Consider the following 27,721-nt stretch of genomic DNA (forward strand, 5'->3'; position numbering starts at 1 on the left):
TTAAAGCCTGCAGCCGCTTGTCTCGCCTTCTACGCCTACAAGTTTGCTAGGAAGTCTAATGCGTTGCTCACCAGTAAGCGCACGCGCTGTCGCACCTTTCTTAGAAAAAACTCAATGAGTTCAAACGCGCCTCCGCATGCTTCGACAGCGGAGAAAGCCTACAACTCCCAGCATTCCCCAGCCAACTGGTTGGGAGTTGTAGACTTTTTCTCCCTGTTTAAAATAAGCGTCGACTTGCCATCTAAAGGAAATTATTTAGAGCAGATCTCCAAACTGAGCGGTTCCTCCCTCGCTGGGGGCAGTGGAAAGATCCAGGGGAGCGATGGTTGGTGGTTTTAAATTTGTAGTAGAGCAATAGACCTAACAAAAAGAAAGAGGCGTGGGGGCACTAAGGTTGTCGCTCAAAAGGCAAGGGCGCGGCAGCCCAAGAAAGTTTGTGGACCACTGATTTAGAGAATGCGAAGTTAGAGCTGAACCCGTGTCCCTCATTTCCAGTAGGATCCTCCACATATTTGCTTGGCGATTATCCCTGCTGAGCTCGGTGGGGCCCTTTCCCAACCAAGGGCAGCTCTACACGCGAGCAAATCCCATCAAACTAGAGCCAGTACAGCCAGGAGTGTCCATATCTCCGGTCTGTAGAAGGGGCAAAAAAGCAGGAAGTAATACAGTAACGACCATCTCCTTTCAAGAAGAGGGGTGAATTTAATCTCCGCTTTGCAACTTCGGAGCGACATCGCAGTAGGGCGTGTTTCCGAAATCCATCCCTTGGCGAAGACAGCGTAATGCTGCCCAAAAGGACGAACTGATGTCCTAAGATAGCAAAAAGGGGCAGACCTACGATAAGATATCGAAGTATCCCACCCGCGAGGCTTAAAGCCTGCCCGCGGGTGGTTTTGCAAGCCCAGGATGGCATGGCGCTAGCTTTTCGGACTTTCTTCGGGATAACATTATGTGTCTGGAGTTTTTGAGGTCCCGCAAGGCATGGAAACTTGTGGCAGCTTTACTGGGACTAATAATGAAAGTGGCCTTGGGGGCTTTCTTTGTCAACGTGGATCTCTCACAGACTGAAAGAGAACTAAAACACTTCTGGAAAAGCACAGGATTTTGGTAAGAAATGAACACACAAACACACACGTGTCTATTTGCCCGGTATTAATAACCGTTCTCTCGTGCAGATCACAAATAACATGCAGCACTGTTTAATCATTGTATTGTTTCCCGGCTTCTCTTGATAGGAAGTCGAGAGGATCAACCTCTTAACAGATGAGTTTCCTTAAGAGAGAAATATATTTGCTAGTTGACGAATTTGCAAATTGAGCACGAGAGATCTGATAAGCCCCGAGACAGTGTTAGTCTTAAATGCAAGCATGATGCATCAGTACGGAGCCACAATTCCTGCAACAGTCAGATGCTAGTGACCGGCATCACTAGTATTTAATGTAGCTACATTAAAATTGTCGGTTTCTCTCCAGCCACCAGCTAATGGACTACACCAGCTGTTTGTCACCATGCAACCAAAGTTATAGCTGTTAAATAAGCAGGTATCCTCTACCCATGAATGCCTCCTGTGGAAATATCCCTCTTAGCTATACAAAATGTTAGATGTGTTGCCTTCCTGTGACAGTAACTGAGGTATTTATTTATTTAAAACATTTCTATGCCGCCCCCATCACAACAAAGCCTCGGGATGGCTCACAACATAAATAAGAATACAATCAATAATTTAAAAACTGGTACCATCTCGGCTATATATTAAAATCTATAAATACAATAATAATAAATTAACAGTTAAAATAACTTTTAAATAAAAAGGTCTTCGCCTGGTGCCGAAAAGCAAATAATGACGGCGCCAGGCGGACCTCTCTGGGGAACGCATTCCATAGACGTACTCCAATAGCATGGCTTACTAAAAAGAATGTAACCATATGGGCATTATAATTTTACTTAATGTTGCCCTGGCACCTCAACCCTATGTATATTTATTTGCTTTGAGATCTCACTGACTTCTAGTATACTTTATACTTCAAGGAGGACTTGCATAAGAATAGACACTGAGTCTCCCACATGGCCACAGAAATGTCCTGAGCATATGAGAGCCATTGGGAGCAAGAGATGTTGCTAGTGCATTGTGTATACGCCAAGGTTCTCAAGTCAGGGTCTTTGGCAGTGGGCCCCATACTCTGTGTGACTATAGCAGTTTGCCAGGGACAGAAACAGTTGGCCTGCTCTCCAATACAGTACCAGCTTATGGGGATTTGATGCTGCGAAGGGCTGGTGAGATTCCATCCCTTGGTTCTATAAAGCTTAGGACTTGTCCTGGCTGCCTTTGCCTTTGTCTTCAAGGAGTGACCCCCCCACCCCCCCCAAAAAGGATATACACTAGGAGTTTTGCTAAAAAGGTGCTTTCGTGTATATACATCCTTTCCTTCATACAGTCACTTCTGTTATATAGTTCTACAGTGAATTTTCAGTGTGTAATTTGAATGATGCGGAGCAACTGTGACATGGCCTTTCCCTGATGGTGCCTAACAGTTTCCCAAGTCAGCCTTTCTCAGCCTGTGTGGGACCTCATCAGATCCTATTTCCATCCTCCCCAGCCAGTAAACATCTGGAGGGTACCAGACTGGGAAAGCCTGAAATAGATTCTTGCTTTGCTACTTATACCTTATAAGCTATGGTATGTCTCTTGTTCTAGTTATTAGTACAATGGTACCTTGGTTCATGAACTTAATCCTTTCCAGGACTCTGATCATTACCCAAATTGATTGTGAGCCAAGTTAAATTTCCCCATAAGGTTCAATGTAAATATGGTTAATCCGTTCTGTAACTATTTTTTTAAATCAGAAAAATGTGAAGCAAAGTGACAAAGAACAACAAAGATTGCAGCTATCTCCCCCCCATCACCATGAGCAAGAGTGTGGCCATCTCCCCGCCCCTCCAGCACAACCGCGATCGTGCCCGTCATCCCGGCACACTCAGGCGGGGGGGGGAGATGGGTGCAAATACTGGCATGCTCGCAGGTGGGGGGAGAGACGGGCGCAATTGTGCTTGAGGGGAGACAGCTGAGACTGCAGTTGCGCTCGTGCAGGAAAGACGGGCGCGATCTCAGCCACCTCCCCCCCACCCCAGTATGGTCGCAGCCACCACCCAATGCAGAGTTCATGACCTAAGTCGATTTTTTTTTTGAAATTTTTGTTCGCGACCCGATTTGGATGTGAACTGAGGCGTTCGTGAGCCGAGGTACCACTGTATTTGAGATATAAGTTGAATAACCCTAAAAGCCATCAGCTCCTCTCAGTGGCCCTATGATAATAGTATCAACTAACCTAGCAGGGATGTTTTAAGGATTGCTAATATATGTGAAGGTCTTTGAACTCTCAAATACACTATATAATGCCGTAATTTTTTTCTTTATTTCAGCCCTCCTTTGCCACACAGTCAAGCAGATTTATTTGATCTCAGTCAAGACCAAAGAATTAATTTGGCCTACATTTCCTCTGTGCCGCATAATGGCATTGAGCAAATTCGAATCCATTGGCTACTGGAGCTTATTGAAGTTGGGTAAGGCAGATTCTACATTCGGTTATTTGTGGCTGCCTTAGTTCTTATGAACGGGTCAGACATCTTGGGGCAAGCTAAGCAGGTCTGACTTTGTACTCTCTGTAGGTGGGAGATTCCCTGGGAATCTTATGCAAGCCATTGTTTCCTTGGAGGAAGAGTTAGAAAAGAAGCTTTTCAAAGAAGGTGGGGGGGATTCTTTCTGCCTTGTGCTTCATCTTGTCTAGGCCTGATTTGATGTATTCTAATCCAGATGTCTTCAGATGGTGACTCAGTTTCAGCTGAGCAGTGGAATCATTGCTACTGTGTGTGTGTGTGTGTGTGTGTGTGTGTGTGTGTGAGAGAGAGAGAGAGAGAGAGAGAGAGAGAGAGAGAGAGAGAGAGAGACAGAGAGAGAGAGAGAGAGAAGTTGCAGTTTTTGTGAGTATGAGGAAGGAGCAGCGCAGAGCTTCTGATCTTGGGTATATAGGCACATGCACACATGGTCTCTTACAGAAGAAATTCCAGTTTGCTAATTAAAACATTCAGCTTGGTCAGATCCACGGGGATTTCTGTTTCAGTTCCTTCCTCCATCTGCAGTGGGGAATATATCTATGAGGGGAAGGAAAGGTACCGGAATGGGACAATTTGTATGCATTAGTGTGCATAGCTTTAGTAACTTATACATGCAGTGGAATGGTTCAGCAGAGGTCTGAAAAATTAGGATGGGGAAAAGAGAAAAAACAAGGAAAGCATGACCTAAAGGACCAACTCTTCGCTGCCCCTGTAGAATGTGAGCCTGCTGTGGAAATGTGTGCCCAACATCACTGATGTCTCATTATCCAGAGATGTTACATACATCCATGCCTTCTGATCAGGAATTGCATCTCCACGAGGCTGTACTGAGATTCCAGATGTACTTTCTTTCCTGGTTCTTGATTATTCTGTACGCACTGTCCTTCCTTGTTCTTGGAGCTTTGCACTGAGGAGGTGGCGCTTTGCCCATGCACTTTTAGGGATGGGATGCTGTAGAACGATTCGTCAGAGATGAACCCCGTATTTCAGAGCTCAGTCCTTGTACTCAAGACAAGTTTCTTTCATATAAGTGAATCTCTAATCCTATCCCATGCTGCTTTCTCCATAAAATCAAAGGGTTGGAGATTTTGCTTTAAAAATGAAGGTTAGGATGCAATTCTGTGCATAATTAGAAAGGAAAAAACTACAGCTCCCAACATCCTCCAAGCTTGCCAGGAACTGCTGGGAGTTGCAGGACTTTTTCCTTGTCAAAATATGCACAGGACTGCATCCTAAAATACACTGATTTACTACTATTCCCTTTAGTTCTGATTAGTTCCAAATTATTTTGCCAAGACTCCTCTTCTCTGAAATTGTCTGAACTGCTCCAGAAACAACAACAACACATACCTGCATGCACATGTGCACACACTCAGGTTTCTTAGGAGCACCAGTTTTCTGAACTGGAATACTTATACCCTATCTCATTTATTCTTTTGCAGAACAGAAAAATCCTCATTTCATCCAGAGGCATGCATAAAAGAGGCAGATGTGGGGACCAGGATGTTATTCCTGTTGAATTATGCTAGTTGGGTACTATTGCATTGGCAAGAGTGAGTCTGTTTAGGGAGTCAGTCATTTAGTTTCAATCATCTACTGTGTGCCCAACTCACTGGGAGCATCACTTGGATTTTTTTTGTCTCAGGGCTTCAGGGCCAGCTTTGCTTGAAGTGACACCTGTTGAAAATGTCCATTTTCTGCAGTACAGGGTTTTGCAATCTGGTGAAAAAAAACTACCCAGAATAAGCAAGGAAAGCAATGCTCTACCTGCTGCTGTCTGATAAAACCTGTCCCTGTGGGCAAGACTTTTCAGCAGTTGATTTCTCTCCAAACAGAAGCAAGAGACAGGATTTCTGATGAATCTTTTTAATAAAATCCCACGCCTTAATGGAATGTGGAAGAAGTAAAGGTTAATATGGGCACCCAAACTTTGCTTTTCTTTTGCACTGGGTGATTTTCTAGCAATAGAACAGTGAGGCACTGGCCTGGGTCATATGTAATGACAGGGAATGTATTAGAGCAGGGGTGCTGACCCTCTTCCAGTCAGAGGGCTAAATTCAGTGCTAGAGAAGTGCTTGGCAAGTGATGAAGGCAGCAATCCAGTGTTGGGCAGGGACAGGACCAAAAGGACCAGTACATTTTAGCTTAAAACTCATATTATCAGTAACTAAGTCTTCAAAGAGGCTTTTGACCTGTTAGAAATATGGAAAAACCAGGAAACCACCCAACAGTTGAGAGGAAGAGGCATGGCCATCTAGGGAGCCCCAGTGAGGCAGAAAGGAAACTACAGGTCAGCTAAATTTCAACACCCAGACTGAGGGTCAACACCCCTGCTTTGGGGTTATGAGAAGGGACCATGAAGAAATGTGAAACTGAAACCACAGTTGGACATGGATAGGTTTGAGCTAATGGATAGATAAACCATAACAGGAAACTATGGTTTGTTCAGAGCTGGAGCCTTCAGCTCCAGAAATGCATGCCTAAGGCTTGCCATCACAAATGCTTCTAAAATTAAACAGTGATTTAGCATTATGTTTATTCAGGGTCCACATGTATTGTACATTGGACCTGCCCTAGGTATGTCATATTTATACTGCTCAGTATCCATAAAGGTTAAAACACTTTGGAATAGGAAGGTTCCACATAGGAAGGTTCCATATCGGAACATGTGGAAGATGGCAACCTCTCGGCAGGGAATGTAGGATGTCAACTGCCAGGTGCTGGCATAATTTGATTGCATCTTGGGCTATACAACAGATTCATCTCCTGTAATCTCCTTCTCTCTTACAAACTGGACCGCACTGTGTACGCTGTGAAACAACAAATCATGTATGTCCTTCTTTGCACTCTCCAAGTAGCCCCCTCTTTCTAGAGATGCTATTACGGAGGGGTTGCAGCAAGCCAGAAGAAAAGTGATCTTCAGTTCCTGGTGATCTTTGAGTGCTTCTTTCAGGGTGCTCACACCAGCTGTGTCCAGAAATGGGATGGAAGAGCAGTCCACAATGATAGCCTGGCAGTCGCTTTGTGTACTGACCAGGCATGAAGTGGTGTCTCCTTGCCCACCTCCATTCTCAAGACTCAGTTGCCCTTTCTTCTTGGCCCTTTTCCTTTTGGCCACTTCCACAGCAGGATTCAGCCCCGTCCTGCCATGGAGGCACTTCAGGAAAAAGTCCTTATTTGCATAATAAAGTGGTGCTTGGAAGCGGAAAATCTTGATCTTTGGGACAGGCAGAAGGTTTTTGTAGCGCTCATCATCTTCATAGAAGGCGGAATTCCCAATCTGCCCGAGCAGGGCCACGTGGGGGCGCTGGGTGCGGCCCACAATGCACAGGGCCGAGAACACAACCCCGACCAGGAGCCCCATTTCCGTGCTGATCAAAGCAGATGAGAGCATGGTGACGCACCAAACCAGTGCATCCGTTTTGTCCAGGTGGAAGCGCTGGGGAATGTCTCTGAATTTCCGAAGGGCTCCCCGTAGGCTGACGATGATGATGCAGGCCAGAACACACTTCTGCAGGCTGAAGAAGAGAGGCGCGAAGAACAGCAGCACCAGCAGGACCACCACGGCACTCACCAGGCTGGACACCTGAGTCTGGCAGCCCGTTGATGCTTTGACCAGGCTCTTGGCCAGAGCTGCACTGGTGGCAAAGCAGTGGAAGAACGCTGGGATAATGTTGCAGAAGCCAATGGCAAACATCTCCTGGTTGGCCTTGACCGTGTAGGCGTACTTCTTGGCAAACATTTCAGAGAGTGATACCGTGAAGGCAAAGCCGACAATGGCAAGTGGTACGGCATCAACGGCGACTCTCTGCATGAGGCTGAAGCTGGGCACTTGGGGTGGGATGAAGCCGGTGGGAATCTCCCCCGACACACTGGAGGCATAAAGCTCGTTCAGCTGCCCATAATGGGAAACCAGGGTGGCCACCACGATCACCACCAGCTCCGTTGGAAGGGGGACCTTGAGCTTATGCTTGTATCTGTCTCCCAGTTCTTTGGCGATCACCAGTACAGTGATGCAGATGGTGCTCGTAATTATGTCACAGAAATTGGCCTGGGAAATATTGTGGAAAATGTTAACCCAGGTTGTAATTAAGGCCCCATAACCCTGGACACGAGGGATTCTTATTCCAATGAGGTACTTCACTTGTGCTGTCAGAATGGTTAACGAAGCCCCAGTTGCAAAGCCGTCTAGCACGGGCTCAGAAAGGTACACTGACACAAAGCCAAGGTGAAAAATTCCCATCAGAACCTGCAAGAAAAGCAAGCACAAGGGTTAGAATGGAACCCAACTGTACCGTAGCTGATCCGCTGCCCTCGCGGTTTCCTAGAATTTCTTCTTTTCCTCTACATTTCCTTACATGGAAAAGATGAAGCTCCAAGCAAACTGAGACAGCAGCTCTACCAGACACAATTTGATACTAGTAAGCTTAAAAGTAAGTGGAATGAGGATTTATCTACAGATCTCAACATCTAACATTTTTAAAGGTAACAAAGAAAAGGGTATACTAAGCCCCTCTGTCCCTTTCAGAAATATGCTGCCATTTACGTAACTCATCCTAAGGCTGTCCCAGTTTTGAGCCAGCCTGGGGTCCTTGCCACATTGGAATAGGGGTTTCTGTGCAAAGGCCAAATCCCCATTATAGTTATCCCTGGGCCCAGATGTGAGGCTGTTTATTATGGTGACATTCAACACATATCAGAAGAGGCTCTGAGGCAAAGTGAGGAAGATGCAGGCCCAATCCCTCACCAGGGGTAGGCTTTATACAGGTAAAGGCCTGTGCCCTTCCCATTCTGCCACTCTTTATTGTTACCGCTGTCTCCCCCTTTCTAAAATGGTATAAATAATAACAAAACAACCCTTTACTGGGCTTCCTTGCATGTAATATTGTATGTAATTAGATTAAATGGACTCTTCTGTTTGGGGAAATCCACCAAGCCTCCCCACTTCCCATTTTGAGCTGGGTTCCGGAAATTCTGGGCTGGATTCAATCGTGTGCCCCCACCAGCAGAATGAGCAACGCTGGTGGAACAGATTCCCCCTCTCCCGTGTGCCCTCCCCAGTCTGATCTGCTGCTTGGAGGACTCTCCAGCAGAGATTTGAAGGCATGCTGGTGGCTGCATGGCAAAGAAGTGGGAAGAAACTCCTATTGCACCAGTGGGCACCCCCGTTCATGTAATGGTGCATGCAGCCTTTTTATTTTGGAAGAATTTTAATGAACTATTTCTACTGGTGTTTTTGTTTTGTTTTGGTCTTCGGCGGGGGGGGGGGGAAGGAGGATGTTGCTGTAGGTTTACTCCGTTTGATAGTTCAATTTAATTGGGGGTTCTCATTTTGCCTGCTGCTTTGGAGAAACTGGCTTTTTTAAGTGAGATATGAAGGTTTCTACATAAAGAGATAGATACAAATTAGACACACATAATCAAAAGGGCAGAAGAAGATGTTACCTGATAAACACCAGCCATGAAGGTCAACGCCGTCGCTACCCCAATGGCATAGCAGTCTTTGTCACATTCCCCACCCACTATGCCGAGGGTAAAATTGTAAACAGTGACATTAGAAGGGCCTCTACCATCCGTGGCTTCCTGAGCATCATCGCTGAGGTCAAACCCTGCCAAGAGCAGTTCTCTGTCCACAACCTGTCCAACCATTAAGCTTAATAAGCTGAAGATGCCCACTGAGACATGTCGGGAGGTCCCCATGAGAAAGTAGATGATATTGGCGAAGAAGGATGTGTAAAGGCTGAAGATGGGCTTCAGGCCTGCTAACAGAGAGTAGGCGATTGCTTGAGGAACTAGGATGATCCCAATGACCAGGCCTGACATGATGTCTCCACAGATGTATTCTTTGCAGTTGTATTTGGGCAGCCATTGTAACACAGGGAAGAAGTTCATGAGGGTATCTTTCATTCTTTTGGTTGTGCAGGAGCAGTCTTTCCTCAGGTGGCTCTTGACCACTGCTGCTTTGCTGATCTTGATGGGAGTTTTCCTTTCCGTATAAAATTGGAAAGGAGAACCATTTTCTTTGCTGGTTTGCTCCATCTCCTTTTCCATTCTGGGCCTGCTTTAATCAGTTCCTGTGATGTAACAAAATCAGATTATCCTTTGAATGGGTTTGATCATGACTGATACATTGCCTGTTCCTTCTACTGGAACCCAAGTTAATTTATAGCTTAGAATGCGTTTGGTTTGAAAAATCTTGATTGGTTTTATTTATTCAGTTTGTCTTTCTCTCCATCCATCCCAAAGACTCCAGGCAATGTCCGTCTCGAAACATTTATGGGATAGGTAGAGCAATCCTATGCTGACATAACTCCAATCCTAGAGATATTGCCAGTGTTGCCATTACGTTGGCAAAACTCATACCATTTCCAGCATCTGCCAATCCTGGAAGCAGATGAAGGAAACATACAGGTAGAAAGTACAAAGAAATAAAACACATACCTGGTCAGTGCCCCCCAGTCAGGGACAGTGCCGGCAATGACTCCTACGTGCCACTCACACTAGGCAGCCATTGAGGACCAGTGTCAAGGTTAGGCATTGCTGGTCCCTTGTTCAGTGATGCCCTCACACCACCCTAGTAGGGTCTACTGACAAGAGCACTTGGACTTGTTCCTCCTTTTCCCCACCACATAACCTGCATGTTGCTCCAGCCCAGACGGTGGTGGTGCTGAGCAGGAGCAGCAACACACACTGGCAGTTTGGAGAAGGAGGAAGCGCAGCCAGTAACCATCACGGTACAAAAGCGGGCCAGTGAGGAGGGGTGGGGGGGCAATGGACAGCGGCTTGCCCAGCGGCCCTCAAAAACCTGGAGCTAACTCTGCAACCAGCGAAGCCACAATGGCGAGGATGCCTCTTCGACGCACAGTGTTACACACGTGCCCTGCAAGAAGCTGCCTGAGCACTCCCACTCCATCAGCTGCAGCAGCATGGCCAGCAACAACCCCACGATCGTTGCCAGGCCCAGATTGCATGGTGTTGAATCTTCTTCACAAGCACAGTTTTATGAGCATGACACACAGAAGGGAGGAGGGAAGAACACACAGCCCTCCTGGGGGCAGGTTTCCATACCAGGCCAAGCAATCAAAGGCCGTCTTTCATCAAGGGGAGCCAGAACAATATCAATGGTAACATCAGTCTTCAGTGCCTCAAACCATAGAGTGAGGGAGTAGGAGGAGATGGAAATTCTTCCACCAGGTGGATGTGGCAAAGACATGCCCTTGTTCACCTTTTGCATGCCTCTGGGTAAAATTGCTTCATCTCTAGTGCAGAACACAGAGAGCTGCTGGGACTTGAATCTTTACTGCAAATATCCCAGGACTTAGCCCTAGGTGGGATTGATCACCTGGGTTGTCAGGGAGAGAGGAGGACCAAAAGGGGATGATTTGCCCATGTGGGAATCAAGCTGTCAGTTCAAGCTGATTGGCTTAGCTGGTCCTGGTTGTGGAGCAAGACTGATCTGTTCAGTGGGCACCCCATAATCCTGCAATTGTCTCCCCACTGCAGGGGGTAAGAGCAAGTAAAATGGGGTGGTATATCTTGGGTCAGGAACATGGATCCTCTGAGATTACCTCACTGGCAGATATACATAAGCCGGAGAGATTTAACATGCAAATTGCATTCTGGCTGGCAATTGCTGCTGTATTCTGTGTACACAAGGTTGTTGGGCTGAAAATTAAAAATCAACCAACCGAAGTATCATTGTGCCCTCAGATTCATTTTTTATTATTATTATTCCTCTGTCACTGTGGTGTTTTGGAGTAAGGGATGTCTCTTCTTTTATGGATCACTGGAAGTATTCACATTTATCTTTTCATTTATTTATTTATTTTTCGATTTATATCCTGCCTTTTTCCTACAAAGGGCTCAAGGCAGCTTACATCCTCCTCCTCCTCCATCTTATCCCCACAACAACAACCCTGTGAGGTAGGTTGGGCTGAGAGTCTGTGACTGGCCCAAAGTCACCCAGTTGGCTCCATGGCTGAGCGGGGACTGGAACCCGGATCGTCTGAGTCCCAGTCCCATGCTCTTCACCACTACACCACACTGGCTCTCGTAGGGGCAATAAGGGGCATAGGGGCAATAAGAATGAATCTTTTCCAAATTAACTGTACCAAATGGGCTGGCTTTCAGTTTGATTGTTGGGCAGCAGTGTCTCCATTATCTGTAAAGTAAGGCTGCAGATATTTACTTAGGAGTGTCCCATTGGACTCAATGAGACTTTCTTCTGAGTAAATATGCATAGAGCTATGAGTCACAGAGGAGCAAATTTAGAGGGGAATAATTTCTTTTAAAGTAAATATAATCCAGCGATTTTAGCTGTTAGCACAACTCCTATAATGCATCCCGATTGCATAAGTGGGTGAAACGTTATTTTAGTAAACCAGAGGTTCAGGTCACAGAGTGTTGATTTTCTAATGTAATTTTTAAACTCCTGCTTTGAAATAACTCCACATATTGCTTTATTTTGCCATTCTGTGAAAGGAGGAATGTTGTCCATGGAGTCATGATGGGTTGGGCATGACTTTGCGACTACCCACAACAAAAGGGCACAACAAAAGAAACAACAAGTTTCTTAAAGGAGAGAAGCTCCTAATCAAAGATTTAAGAAGAGGGCAATTTAAAAGCAGGGCACCACAAATGAATTCAAGAAATTCTGCTGCTGAGCATCCAATGCCTTAGCCTTAGTAATCATTTCAAAATAAAATGTCAGTCAACTGGAAACCCAACAAGAGCCCAGATGATGGCGATTTCTTTACCAGAAAAAGTCTTGGCAGCAATGCCTTCATGATAGTGAGCTGAATACTAACAGTGTTTTACAATAAAGCAATTATCAGTTTGCAGCAGAAGAGCAGGGCCTTAATGAGCAGCAGCCCAGGAAAGCGCCTTTTTCAGATACTGTATTATCAGCATAGGCAAATATTTTATATTGTTATTTTCTCATCAGAAAGTGACTTCTAGTTGTCAGTTAATCACAAAGATCTGATAAATAAGTTTAATATCTCTGATTTCCACGTGAGTACATTGGGAATCCACTGAGAGCAAAGGTATTTAACAGTGAAAATATTAACACCAGGAAGTGTTTGATGGAGAATCTCCTTTAATGCATGAGCTCACTAATGCTTTAGGCAAGCTTCTGCTTTCTCCATCTCAACTTTCATATCACCTCCATTTAAGACATTTTAACCCTGCCTTTCAAAAGCTTTAGAAGGCTTCCAAGCCACAATTAAAAGCAGAATGGAAACATACGCACATCAAAACAGTAGTTGCAAAACCATTCTAGACCATCCGATGACTACTAGCAGACAAGAACAGCCGGCAGCTCTTAATGCACCAATGCTTGGCTGAATAAGTGGGCAGTACACTATCACTTGAGGTCCCCCAAGGCAGAAACATTGCACTGGAGGGATGTCACCACCACTGAAAAGGCCCTGCTCCTTGTTACATAGAGCTGCACATTCTGTGTTGAAAGAATACAAAGATGGGCTCTTAGTGTGATATTATCAGAACACAGACTGACTTACCTCATGAGGTTATTGGAAGATTTACTGAACTAGCATATTTGGAATATTAACATTTTAAACATGGGTAGTACTGTTCTGAGAGCAATGCGCTGAGAGAACAGTATATAAAATAATAAGGCATGCTATTATTACAATCATTGCTATTACTTGTTGAATAAAAACTTGCTGCAGTTTTTTAAAAGTAAGCCACATACATACAGAAATTATTTTTATGGAGATACATGGAGGATTATTATTCCTTAATTAGAGTGATATTTACTTATAAAAAGGGTAAACTCCATGTGTGGATGTACAGGCATTGTAAAATCCATTTCATCTATGTTTCCTGGATTGTCGGGTGCCTTTCATTCCATTCTCTGATCACTGAAGGAATTAGATTTTGCACAGATGCATTATACAAATTTGCACAATTTCAGAGTTGCACAAATCTGCACTCCCCAAAATTCCTGGAAAAATGTATTTCATGTTTTAGTTTATGGAGTAATGGATCATTATGATTAGTAGATGTTCTGTGACTACACTTCCGTAAAATTAAAGATTTTTTCAAAGAATCTGTGTGACTTTGGGAAAAGCCAGTCCTCTGTGGAATCTATGGGTTAGAGTCTTAGAAAATCAAAATTGTTTGCAAATTTCTCTGCCATCTCTAACTTCATGGTCTCCAAAAGGAGCGAAGCCACAGATGCTCCAATGAACTGTAGCACTTAAAACATGCTGAGATCCATGCTACATATCTGGATAAAAACGGATTTCTTGCTCCAGTGAATCTGTTTTCTTGTTACTGCATTTAGATTTATGTTGTTCTTTTCATTTCTGATGCCATTATGGAATTGTAAGCCCTTGCAAAGTGAAAAAAACCTGCTCTTCTTACTTACTGTGTTCTGCAATGTATGTATAGTAGGTAACAAATGAAGATCTCAGTGGCATTCCATAGTCTTTGCAGCCAAGTACTTTCAGGCAGATCAGTGCCAAAGAATGAAGCGAATCTGCTTTAATATCTGTGGGCAGTCCCATAATGTAGCAATCGACTGTGTTGGGTAAATATTGAAGAAGGGCATGAACAAGGGACCACAAAGCACAATCCAAAACCGCTCCTCTGTTTCCACATGTCTGGTGCCCAACTTTAAACTATTTGACCTTAATTGTTGACTTGTTCAATTTTCAGTGGCAAACATTAAACAAGCAATAATCTTTAAAGTATAGCCTGTGTAATAATTGATCCACGCAATCTGTCTCTGGCAGTAACAATTTGAAGAGGATTCAGGAAGAGAGAGAGCTTTTGTTTGGCAGAGGGTTTTCTTGCAAACTGCACTTTAAAAGTTTTTAGTCAGGTTAATGTATATTTGCATATTAAAAATAAGCCAACATATATTAGTTACAAGGATAATTTTGCTGCATGTCTAAATTAGTAAAGACCAGGCAAGATTTGACTGATCACAGGAAGTTGGATGTTTACACTGTGCAAAACTTGAGATCAAGTTAGCACGTGAACCAGATGGCTGCAGAATTGCTGTTTTGTCTTTTCTTTGGTGCTTTACATATACATTAATGATTTTCAGGCTGTGCTTCTTGGGCAGTATCCAGCATTGTCCCTGTACCTCTATTGACTGTGCTGTTTCAGTGAAACCCACAGCTGACTTAGCGGAAAACTCCTGCTTCCATTGCAACCCTGGAAATGAACTGATACACAGTGGTCCCTCGGCTCACAAACACTTTGGTTCATGACCAAATCAGGTTGCAAACAAAAATTTCATAAAAATTTTAACTCAGGTCATGAACTTCACATTGGGTGGCGACCATGATCGTGGCTATCTCCCCCCCCCCCCGCATGATTCCCCCCCTCCCCCCGACCACGCCCCCGTTCCCCCCGCACCCCCCCCCCCCCCCCCCCCCCCTGAACCAGCCCGGCTCCCCCCCGCCCGGGGGCCGGGGTCCCGGGGGGGGGGGGGGGGGGGGGGGGGAGATGGCCACACTTGTGCTTGTGGTGCTTGTGGTGGTGGTGGGGAGATGGCCACGATCTTTGTTGTTCTTTGTCACTTTGCTTCACATTTTTCTGATTAAAAAATAGTTACAGAACGGATTAACCTTATTTACACTGAACCTTATGGGGAAATTTAACTTGGCTCACGACCATTTTGGGTCACGACCAGAGTCCTGGAATGGATTAAGTTCCAGGAATGAGATAGTTAAAGTGGAGTTTCCTTGTCTGAGCTGTTCTGTTAAAGATTTTTTTTATCTCATTTCTGGTGGCTTTAGGAAGTGCTAGATTCTTGTTTTGTTGGTCATGGTCCCATTGGCAGAGGGACAGAACTGGATATCACCTTCCAGGATCTACTTGCAGTTCGTGTGGTCTTTGGGAAAAGGTGAGGTTGAGATGTCTTTGAAGTGTTTGCCACAGGTTGGTGGAGAAACACACATTTCCGTTTTAATTTTAAAGATCTTTTCTGAAAAAGAACTTGCCTCTTCACCACTGCAAAATGATTGCAGCAACCAGAACCACCAGGCCTCATTGCTGGTTTCGCCATCATGTGTAGCCATGGATGAAAAGTGCCACAGCTGAGTTATAATGAAGGCTTTGAACTGTTTAGCTTAGAGCTAGTGGCCCTCAATATTGTGAAGTTTAAGAATCACTGATTTAAGCATTTGGAATTGCTGCAAACAGGCAGGCTCATGTCTGCTGTTTCCTGTCTCACACATTTCTCCTGCCATTAGATCAACATTTGTTTTCTAGCTCATCAACATTATAATTGCTAGGCTGACAGCTGGGTGCAACAAAAGGGACAGCAAAAACATTAGCTCATGGAGGGATGTCAGACAAGATCCCTACCCATCCATGACATGTTGTCTAGCAAAGCCCAGGCTGAAACAATATGTTGGTAATTGTGGCCTGCACATTTGATACAGCTAGACTTTCATTGTCTTGTTTTTCTGTTAACTTGACCATGCATCGACCTGGGAAGCACTTGCTTAGTGTAACTTTTCCTTCACTGCACTGAATATCAAGGCATCATCTCTAGATTTCCTTGGATGCATGTTCTATGTTCCCATCTAAATTTAGATGGGAGAAAAGAAACAGGCTATGACAGGCCAGGAAATGACACTACTAGCCAGGGCTAACAATACTGGACTAGATTGGTCACTGAAAGCATTTTTGTATACGTAATACATACTGACTTAGTGGGATCCATTAAAATCCTGTGACCAGATTTTTAATTATCAGAACATAGTGATTTGAATGAAAAGTCTTGCCCCAGTTTCCCCGCTATTCTTGCTTGGAATACCATTCTAGAAGGCAGCACCATGTAGCAAGGGAGGCAATCATGAGATAAGAGAGGATGGGATGCCTCGTCACTGGGAATGCCACACAAATGCAGCTAGTTAACTATTGTGCATGCTAGCAAAAATTAAAAGTACCTGGGAAATTAAAAAAAAAATAAAAGTACCTTTGCCTGTTGGTATAATTGAAGAGAAAATAAATTAAAATTTTTACTTCGCATACCAATTAGATAATTTGCCTTTGTGTGTACCACTTCTTTACCATTCCTATTATTTGCAATATGCAAAAAAGTAAAACATTTAAGTGGTGCCATTTAGATAAAGACTAGGGGTGCAGTCCTATGTATATTTAGACAGAAAAAGCCTTGCAGTTCCCAGCATTCCCAGGATCAGAGCAAAGGCCTATTTGAACAGGAGAAGTTCTGCAATTTCCAGCATTCCACATCCTGGCTTGGGGAATGCTGGGAAAGAATACTTTTTTCCTGCCTAAGACTTGCGTAGGCTTGTGTCCTAAGTGTTTGGTTTAACTACCGTTAGGTATCTGCAAAGATATCACTGAGCTTTAAACCCTCGTCATAGTTCCCATTTCTTTTGTGTGGCACTGCCCATTAGATATACAGTATGCAAGTTCAGCTAGAAGCCGCCTATGATTAAGTGTGACAGTCAATAAATAAAGCCGGGGGGAGGCTTTGTCAGAATATTTATCATTACTGTTCTGTCATACTGTTGGTATGTGGTGTCTTGTCAGCTTATTTAAATGTCACATGCAATGTGGGGCTGGGACGGTGTTTCATTCTTAAGAAGGTGTGTACAGTCAAGGAACACTTATTTATTTTATTTTTCAATTTATATCCTGCCTTTTTCCTACAAAGGGCTCAAGGCGGCTTACATCTCTTCCTCCATCTTATCCCCACAACAACAACCCTGTGAGGTAGGTTGGGCTGAGAGTCTGTGACTGGCCCAAAGCCACCCAGTTGGCTCCATGGCTGAGCGGGGACTAGAACCCAGATCGTCTGAGTCCCAGTCCCATGCTCTTAACCACTGCACCACACTGGCTCTCTTGAGGGCCATTTGAGGCTTGCCTCACCTACCAGATGATGGAAAGCTGATTTCCACATTACCAGGGCAACTTCTGAGGGTTCTATGAACAGGAAAAAGCTGGTAAAGGTAACCCTTTCCCCAAGCACACACTTCTGGTTTGCACGTCATAACAACCCCCAGTTAGCAATCCGTGGGTTGCAAAGGCAAGCAAGAGTGGATGTACATGCTGGTGGGGGGGACAGACAACCCTGGGTTGTTCGTGAGTACATGGTGTGAGTGAGTGGGATAAAGGGGGAAATACTGACCTGGAGGACAAGGCTCTTGTGAAGGCAAAGCAGGCTTGACATGCATCCTGTCCCTGTATGAATCTTAAATCTAACGTTGTCACAGCTTACACCCACATACAGACTTGCCTTGCATCAATTCATTTAAACACACCTTGTGGGGCAAACTAACTCAGCTGTTGCTGTATCTTTCACCAACAAATTCCATAGATTAATGCTGCCATGTGGGAGGGTCTTTCTTTTTTCTCTTAGCACACGCCTCCAGCTTCTCTGTGATGTCTCTTGGGTTCCTGTGGCTCTGGTTCCCAATGACATCTGCAAATTGCAACAGCTACACCAGACATTGCTCCTGGATGCTTAGGCAGCTCCTTTAGACTCTGATTCTATACTGACTTAGCTGAGATTAAACTTCATTGAACCAGTCACCTTACAAGCCACTTAAAATGGGGTGAGAGCAACCCCCCATCAGGTTGCAATTTCAAGAACATTTTCTTGGGCTTTGCTCTGTCGGAAGCAACAGCCGCATGGGCCCTGCTAAAATGAACAAAAGTTTTGCAAGGCCATACTTCCATCCCCAAAGGACCCTCAATGACAGTAAAGCAGAGCATTGCAATGAAAATAAAACAATCAAATATTAACACTTTTCAGCCAGTGTAGGAAAGAGATCAGGGAAACAAAACCAGTCCTCTCAGAATTACGCCAAGCAGGAGAGAATGAGAACTAACTAGTATTAAAGCCCATCTAAATGAGTTGGTCTTCACTACATTAATTTGCCCTGCGGAGGGGACATTCCTGGTGGATCATGGCCTTAAAACAGCTCAGACCACTCAGTATGCAACCTTTGCTGGTGCCCAAGCATAAAGTCCTTGGGCCTGGTATCCTTGAGTAAAACACCTTCCTCTTCCTTTGTATGCACAGTCTGTTTAAGGATGATCTCAGATGATCTATAGTTATATTAGGTGAACAAATGCTGCCAATTTGTAGGAGAAGGGGGAACTACATAGACCTCCACTAGGAATGAGACTGACCAGATGGCTGGCATATGATGAGCCAGTGAGCCACGTGGCTGCTTGTTTTTGTGTCCCTGTTGTACCTGCCTGGCCTAGTGGTCGAAATTAGTGTGATGATGGTGATGATGGTGATGATGATGATGATGATGATGCATTTATACCCCGTCCTATCGCTTTGGGTGCTCAGGACGGCTTACAAAATATATAAGCCGCCCTGAGCGCTCGAAGTTGCTTACACGCTAGCTTCCATTTTCATTGGTACTTCAGAATCCCCTGTAATCTTAGAACATAATTTGGGGGGCTGATTTCACCCTAAAGATACATTATTTGAAGTGAAAACATTGAATCTGGTTCAAATAAATCATGAATGAAGGGCTTAAACCATCTAGAAAGTATTCTTCAAGGGCAGCAATTTTGGTGTGAAATTTAGATTTTGCAGAATTAATCCCAGTGATGCAATAGGCAAGAACAGTGTGGGTTTATGAATGAGAAAGCATTTAAACAATCCAACATTCTATTGTTTGCCTAAATCAAGCAAACATGAATTAATTTAACTCGGATTTGCTTGTTTCACAGGATTTCCTTTGAAGCAGTTGCCCCATTAGTAGGGTGAGCAAGACAGCTAGTAGATGTCATATGCAGGGAAACTTCCATTCTCCAGCATACCAATCTCTTGTTCCACTATTTCTGGAACTCCCACCAGGTTTGTTCTTGTACTTTGAGCCAGCTTGTTGTTCAATGAACTTACACTGTTTTGCTCCTGAAGCCCTTCTGAGGAAAGACTAGGCGAGTCACCATTTTGTTCCTTGTGACCTGCAGTCAGTGGGGTTTATAATCCTGGGTCCAAGACCATTTGCTTCCTCATACAGAATCCAAATAACATTTGACCTTATAATGGTTAGTGTTTAACTTGTGAAACTATGCTTTCAGCAACAGCCTTTGGCTTTTAACCAAGAAGGGGGCTGGCACGTTGGTCTACCATCTGGTCAAATATTGCCAGTTGACTACCTATTATTCAACTGTGGTCAAATATTGTCAAATTATTCAGTGATGCCAAGAATGCTGTGTATCTTTATTCAGCAACTAGTGAGCAGGGTTGATTTTACAGGGATTAGAACAGCCCTTCATTTGAGACAGTAAAGCCTTCAAAGAAAATGCACAGCTGTCACAGTTGGACATGTTGAGCCTGCCTGATCATTATGTGGACTGGTACCTCAAGTTACGGTTCCTGCCATAGTGTACTCCCACTGCCCCCCAGAGACATGGACTGCCCATGCTATTCCCTTGAGAGGGGCTGTCCCACACCAAGGGGAGAAGAAACGCCCTGCTTTCCACTGGGAGAAGGACAGGTGTCCAACTCTGCCCTTTGGCTCTCATCTTGCCTGGCTTCATACTACATGGACTGGCTAGGGAGACATGCCTCTAGTGGTTGTATATGTTCAGACGTCAACCATATGGGCACATTTAAATTAATTAAAATCAATGTGCTTTAAAAGCAAACTGACCCTATGGTGCACATGCTATATAAGCTTTAGTAACTATGCCAAATGTCAGGTGCCTTGGTTTTCCAGTTCTAGCAGTATGGTTCTAATGGCACAACAGACAGCCAGACAGCCTCTTTTGCTGTTATAGATATATATAGATAATTTTTTGATATTATGTAAAATGCTTTCCACTGCTGAGTTTTATTCACTTATCACCTAGGCTCGACCTATACTATCTGACTCACTAGAATGTCACATGGTGCATCCTGCATGTGCTATTTGTGTCATTTCATCCTAGATTTTCTCAGACAAGGTATATCATAACTTTTTATATGCTGCTGTTTTTCCCTGGTATATACAGTGGCCCTCCACATTTGTGCAGGTTAGGGGTGCAGGACCCCCGTGAAAGTGGAAAAAACACGAATATCTTGTAGCTCCTCCCAAACCTTAATTCTTGAGACTGTTGACCATGTGTGTACTGGATTGCTTTCCCCCCTCTTTCTCAGAGCTTGGTCTGATCTAGCAGAGCTCCTCTTCTCCATTTAGTATATTCTTATGTTCTTATGTCCCTTTCACTCACCAGGAAATGCCAGAGGGATTTCCCTCTCTGGATGGGCAGGGCAAGAAGGCTTTGGAGGCCTCCCTCTCTCCCTTTTTGCTTCCTTTTTCTTGATGATGGTGGTGGTAGTGATGATGATGATGATGATTTTCTGCAGTAGGCCACAAAACTCACCTGAAAAAATCCCATTTAATTATTGATGGCAAGCTCACAAATAATCAAATCTGCAAAAGTTGAACCCATACGGATCAGCATATGCTAAACTTGTGGTACTGTTTTGGGGCCAGGAAGAGTGGCTTCAGCCAGCTGGTGGGAAGAGGGTGTGTCTCAACAACAACTCTAGCAAAAACATCCCTCAGTTACTTCCCTACCTCCTTCACTACCTCCCTTCAGGCTTTCTTCCCATTCCCTTTCTCTGTCTGTCTGACTTGCTCACTGAACTGGAAAATAAATGCAATGGAGCTTCTTCCTTCGCCACCAAGCACGGAGCTCTCTCATGGTATAGCAATTTAATTGCTATTGGACATTATTAGATGCTTTTTTAAATTGCTCTTTTAAATTGCTGTAAGCCGTCCTGAGATATTTATACAAAGGACGGCATACAAACGTTTTTAATAAATAAATAATAATTAATATCTGTCCCAACAGCAGTAATTGTATTTTCCATAAATACCATGAGAGAGCTCCGTGCATAACTGAAGGGATCCAAGTGTAGATCCAGCCCTTGTCAACTTGCTTGAACAATCAGATAGTGCACAGTGTAGTACAAGCGGATCGGTGGGCTTAGATAGAAAATGGTGTCATAGAGGGCAGGATGAGTTCAGCTCAGGTCAGCTATAAAAATGAGAGTTCCAAACCTTGGATTGTTGAGTAGCTGGTACATCCACAAGGCATCATCAACTCTTAAACTTCTACTTTGGAGGTTTTCTTTTTAATAGTAGAAAATACAGATGTTAAATTAGGAAGCCCTGTGCTGTCACTTATTGTCATTGTTCTTCTGTTCTATGCATTTGAGCTCTGCATAGAAATATGGATTGGTTCCACCATTTCCATTTAAAAAAATGTTTCCACATGCCTGAAATGTGTTTGTATGTGCCTGAGTATCTCTGCCCTGCATGGGCTTTCTGATGTTTTTGTTTTTATGTAAATACAGTGGCATTCAGGATATCCAAATCAGAGCAAAGCAGTGGTGTTCCCTTTCCCCACTTTCTGTTAATCCTATTCAGAAGCTGCTGTGCACCCTATTTATGGAGGCTGGGGTTGTGTTGATTGTATATTTATATTTAATATTACATATTGCTGTATAGAACTTCTTCAACCATTTGTGGGGGGTTAGCAATATTAATACAAATGATTACCATTATTATACCCCTTCCTCCATTAAGGCTAATCCCAGTATTTCTTGACACCTACTCAATAGCTTATGTTGTCCCTTCAAAGAGATCTTGCATTTAGCTTCTTTGATTCTTACAGGAAGTTGTTTAAGCTGTCCAGCACCTGTAACTTTAAGTGAAAACTAGAGGCATTCCATCCAAAGATTATTAGAGCAATGTCAGCAAGCAACATTTTTAAAAGGCCCACCACCTATACATGTGCAGACAGTACACCTTAGAACCGACTTTACTAGACAGACAAGCAGGTCAATAGCTGGAAGGAGAAATATCCATCTCTCTTGATCCTGTGAAAGGCTGCAGTTAAAATTTCAGAATGATATTCAGGTTGAAATGGAATTGCTTCATAGGCTTGCTGTCAAAACCTGCCTGTGTGACGTAACCTCGTGATCCAGTTCAGATTACCCATCCTGCTGCCTCTTTCTGATATGCCCCCTCCAAATCGGATGCTATCTGCTTTAGGCTGGTTTGTGTGAAAACGGCTGTGAGGCGGATTTGCTTTATTGCTAATTAATTGCCTCTCTTTCGCTTTAATACTTACCAAAATAGATGGCTTGGAACACTCCACTGCAATGAAATGCATCGAATACCCTCAGACATGCACTCACCTCCGACATGAGCAAAGGATTCTCTGTCTTTAGATTTTGCATCTCTCCTCTTTGACTGCCTCCCTCTTAGCCTGCAGCACACGCACTGCTGAGGGAAGCACCGAGGATCCTGGCAGATGGAGGCTGATGACGAAGGGGGAAATCGCAGGCCGCATTTTTATCAGCTTGAAGGCTCTCATTGTTTGCTTGCAGTTCCGTATCTTGGGTATGCCCTGTTTATTCATAGGCATATCGCAGTGACGATTTACAAAATTACTGGTTTTCCGTAGTCAGCAACGTGCTCGTTTTAAGGGGGAGAGGGCATCGAATAGCAGCTGTGGGGAAATTTAAATTGAAACCTTTCCCCCGCAGCACAGAGATAGAAGTCATTGTGTGAGACCTTTCCTGTGTAGCATGGCGTTTGCTATATCTTGCTTTTAAAAAGTGCCTGAGCATTAACAGGTGGAAGAAATGTTCGTTGTGATCATGGTTTTCATGCCTGCCTTGCATTTCCTGCTTTCAAACTCTTTGCTCTTGTCCTGAGCAGCTTGTACAAGCCAGCAGAACAGTTCGTAGTACCACACAAGCAAAAAGGTGCCACTTTTGTGCTTATCTCAGCATTTTTCTGTTCCTTCTGCTCCTAATTTTAACCCTGAGGCCATACTCAGCCAAATTCAGCCAGCTTCTGAATTAAAATAAATGCAAATATATATGTAGGCACCCAGGCCCAAACCTAGGAAAGAATCCTGTGGGCAGAACTGGGGCAGAAGCCGGTAACTCTTGGAGCATGGGAGGGGAGCTTGACAAGTACTGGAATTAACTGGCTTTTCAGACTCCAGCCCTGGGTACCTGAGAGAGTACTGCTGACTGATCAGACTAGTGAAGTGCAGGCTGCTTGGCAGCAATGCTTAATATAGTACAATCTATGTAAAATATTCCTGGAGAGGCTATCCAGCCATGTTTGAAATCATGGCTCCCAGCTAGGCACTGGCCCTTTGAATTCCTGCTAGCTGTCACCCCAGGAGCAAAGTGCCTGGCCAGCACAGATGAAAAGCATAGTTGGGCCTGAGCCTTGCTGAAAAGGCCTACCCATTTTTCTCTCTTTTTGGCTTTCTTTCATGTAAGCAAATCTAAGGATAGAACTGGAGGTGGGTTATACATGCAGGATGCTAACAAAGAGAGGGAAACCATTCAAACAACTAGATTAAGCAGGTGGTACCATCCTTATAACCCTGAGCGGTTTTTCTCTTGTTACTTTCATTCATTGACTTTCCCTAAGCTAAGGAAGGTGTTTATGGAATTGTGCTTCCAGATTATTCCCTTGAATAGCTGGATAGGAGGTGTTCTGATGTTCCCATATTTCAACATAAACATTGTAAATGTAGAGTTCCACAGAGAGAGAATATGACAGATTCTTTATACTTCTGGGAAGTGCATGCCCGCCCCAGTAAAAGATTTCTTGCACCTTTGCTCAGAGGGATGTCTGATACAACTTCAGTTGAGCAACTGTGTGGACTACTTGTACATACAGTTCCTTGTGTAATAATCAAGTAGCCTTATTTTTAGTGGCTGCTAAAAAAAAAAAATAGAGCAAAGGTCCTAAAAATGGTCCCTATGTCTAATCATTATTTCTTGGTCTGGAAATCTAAGGCATTGGATCTCTTGATTTTTGGTTACCTGTAAGAACTTCCATTCAGCCTGGAACAGATGCTTTGCGTTCATAGCTATAGAAGGAGAACTCTTAGGGTTCATATTTGAAAAGGCGTGTCTAGAATAGTAGGGACTGAGGGCCCTTGCATCAGTAGGGGGGACTCCTTTGGGATGATGCAACCGCACCAGTAAAGTGTGTCCCATTTCTTAGGGACACTTGATACACGTCTGTGTGTTTCTTGATTGCTCAAGAGTACAAACAGGCAATTGAAAAGTATCGCATGGTATAGGTGACATGAAAGTTCCGTCGGTGATGTGGGAGCTCTGATAGCTTATTCATACATGCAGGTTATCTGGAGCAGATTATCAAGCAGTTAGTCTGCAAACATCTTGAAAACAATGGAGCCAACATAGATTTCCAAGAACAAATCCTGCTGGACTAATCCGATTTCATTTTTGGAATGGGTAACCTCCCTGATAGACTGTGAAAATGCTGTGGGCATAAAGCTTTTGACAGAGTTGCCCATGAAATCCTGATTAGCAAGCTAGCAAGGTGGGGGGGGGGTAGATGGAGCAATGAACTTATGGATGCACAGTTGGCCACATAATTGGACTGAAAGAGTGCTCATCAAATGGCAGCTTCTCAAACTGAGGAGGTAACAGGTGGGATACCACAGAGTTCAGGGTATGTCCAGTGCTCTTCAACATTTTTATTAATGACTTGAAAGAGGAAGTGGAGGGAATGATTATCAAATTTGCAGATGTCACAAAACTGGGCGGGAGAGCTAATACTCTGGAAGACAGAAAGAAGATTCAAGGTGATTTTGATAGTTTTGAGCACTTGGCTGAGTGAAATTCAGTTGGGACAAATGCCAAGTTCTGCACGGGGGAAACCAAATGCATCATTGCAAGATGGGGAATACTTGGCTCAACAATACTACAGGTGAGACAGATTTTACAATTGTTGTAGAGCACAAGCTGAATATGTTTCAACAATGTGATGTGGTTGCAAAAAGGGCAAATGCTATTTTAGGCTGCATTAATAGAAGTATCACTTCCAAATCACATGAAATACTAGTTTGCATTGACACAGCACTGGCTAGGCCTCATCCAGAGTGCTATGTCCAGTTCTGGGTGCCACGGTTTAAGAAAGTTGCAGACAAGCTGGACAGAGTTCAAAGAAGGGCAACAAGGACTTGAAACAAAGCCCTATGAGAAGATATTGAAAGAACTGGGCATGTTTAGCCTCGAGAAGAAAAGACTGGGGGGAAATACAATAGCTTTGTACAAGTACTTGAAGGGTGGTCACAAAGAGGAAGCACAGAATCTCTTCTTGATCATCCCAGAGTGCAGGGCATAGAATAATTGGTTCATGTTACGGGAAGCCAGATTCTGGCTAGATATCAGGAAAAACTTGCTGACTTTTAGAGCTTTATAACAATGGAACCAATGATCTAGGGAAGTTGTGGACTCTTCCACACTAGAGGTGTTTAAGATATAACTGGACAGGCTTCTGAGAGGGATAGTCCTTTACTGAGCAGGGGGTTGGACCCATTGGCCTTCTGGGCCCTTTCAATGCTATTATTCTGGGATTCTATGATTTCAGCAGGTGATGAATACGCACAGGTGAACCAGCCCATAGTGTTTATACTTGATGGAAAATTGACTTGTTTCCAGTGGATCAATCTGTTCTGTTTTATTTTTCAGAGTGTCAAATGGAACACTGCAGTACAATTTCACCAGCTTGGATAACTTCATGGCTCTTCTCTGGGAAAATAAGCTACAGCCAGGTTAATCTAGTCATTTTTTAAAAACTTGCCTAATGTGTACAAGTTCCAGCTAAAGGGCTTCGGAATTCTGTATAGTAGTTTGCTTAAATCAAGGCGCTGGGTGTTGTAATTCATTTTTTGTTAAATTCACACCACTCCAGTCGCATGTTTGCAGTGCCTCAGGCACAAGGGAAAGTTGCAAGGTTCAACCAGGTTTTCCATAACGTTGGTGGTGAAGTGTTTGCTGCCAGCTTTTATTTCAGGACCCCAAGTAAATCCATAGAGCTAGCACCCTTTTTGTAACTTGAATGCTGTGACAAGGTCTACCTCTAGAGTGGTTGTGCTGTTGAATATTAGAAGGCCTGCTACTGTGGTCTGTTCCATGTGGCATTATTTCTCATGATTCCCATTAGTTAAATGAAGCTGCCACATGTCAGGTAAGGTCCTTGGTCTGTCTAGCCTAGAGCTGTCCATTCTGATCTGCAGATGCTCTCCAAGGGTCCAAGCCAAGGTTCTTCCCAACCCAGCCATCAAAGTCCTTTAATTGAAGATGGCAGAGGCTGAATTTGGAATCCCTGCCTTACAAACCATGTGCTTTCACACAGAGCATTCACTCTCTCCCATACTGCCTTTATAAGTAGTTAGGAAATGGTCACAGATATTTTTATAATGAGAATGAGGAGAGAATGAGCACTACCCTGACGGGGTGAGTAAATTTCATGTCTGGGTTGTATCGCTTGCATGACTGGTATGTTTCTGCATATCAAAAAATTCCCCACATTAAAAATACTTATTATTTTAAAAGATGCATTTTCCCACATTAAAAAACTCACAGGAAAATGTCAGGGGTAGTACTATGTTTCCTCTAAAAGCATGAGAAGCCCCCTGTTAAATTCTTACTCCAAGCGTGATTAGCAAACTATAAACTTACTTTACCACCCTGTGTGTCCTGGGTGCAGGCCAAGTACATAATTGTGCTACCCAGCCATGAGGTGAGGAACTGGAGAGAGCAGGTTTCTGGCATGGTTTACAAACCACCTAAACTCATGGCTTGTTCTAGGATTTCAGGGTGGTTTTCAACCACCCACCTTTACTGGGTTCAGAAAATTTGATAACCCAGTCCTAGTGAGGGTAGCTTTGATAGGTGGCTCACAGCAAGCACACATGCCTTGTTTTCCCTTTGTGCTCATACAAACCCGGACAGTCTCTCTCATTCTTTCAGTCCCTCCCATCCATCTGTGATAAAACTGAACTGGAATACATATCCTGTGTGGTTTTTGTTCAGATTTTGGGAACATATACAGAGTGCTTTGGAAACACTCCTCATAAAACAGGCCAATTCTATATGGTCTACCCAGAAGGAAGTCTCATTATGTTCAGTGGAGCTTACTCCCAGGTAACTGTGTATACAATTCCAGGCTAAATATTGTTATTACTGTAGTTCTTGGGTGCATATCCTTTGCAGCCTCCCTGCTTCTCTTATCATATGGGCACAAATAATAAGAGCTAAACTTAAAATGCTTATGTGATTCAGTGATAA

At 43.9% G+C, this 27,721-nt stretch overlaps 2 protein-coding genes across 4 annotated transcripts in view; one reads left to right on the forward strand and one right to left on the reverse strand.

Moving 5' to 3' along the window:
- Positions 1-315: 315 nt before the first annotated feature.
- IDUA (alpha-L-iduronidase) overlaps positions 316-27,721 on the forward strand; it is a 52,853-nt gene continuing 25,447 nt past the window's right edge. For 2 of the 3 annotated variants that reach the window (XR_006416065.1, XM_044444013.1), the window contains exons 1-3: positions 316-1,107; positions 3,421-3,561; positions 26,120-26,202. Coding sequence is in view for 2 of the 3 variants with exons in the window: in XM_044444013.1 (XP_044299948.1) it covers positions 950-1,107; positions 3,421-3,561; positions 26,120-26,202 (382 nt within the window). In the remaining variant the exon portion in view is untranslated. Of the gene's footprint in view, positions 1,108-3,420; positions 3,562-15,395; positions 15,494-26,119; positions 26,203-27,721 lie in introns of those variants that run through there. The other variant, XM_044444014.1, reaches the window with a different exon arrangement.
- On the reverse strand, positions 6,277-9,663 carry SLC26A1 (solute carrier family 26 member 1). Its single transcript, XM_044444012.1, has 2 exons — positions 9,058-9,663; positions 6,277-7,861 (listed from the first exon to the last, which is right to left on the reverse strand). The coding sequence occupies exons 1-2, from the start codon at positions 9,661-9,663 to the stop codon at positions 6,359-6,361; spliced, it is 2,109 nt and encodes a 702-aa protein (XP_044299947.1). The 3' UTR covers positions 6,277-6,358.

Source organism: Varanus komodoensis, unplaced genomic scaffold (genome assembly GCF_004798865.1).
Source record: "Varanus komodoensis strain SLA01 unplaced genomic scaffold, ASM479886v1 scaffold43, whole genome shotgun sequence".
Classification (NCBI taxonomy): Eukaryota; Metazoa; Chordata; class Lepidosauria; order Squamata; family Varanidae; genus Varanus; species Varanus komodoensis.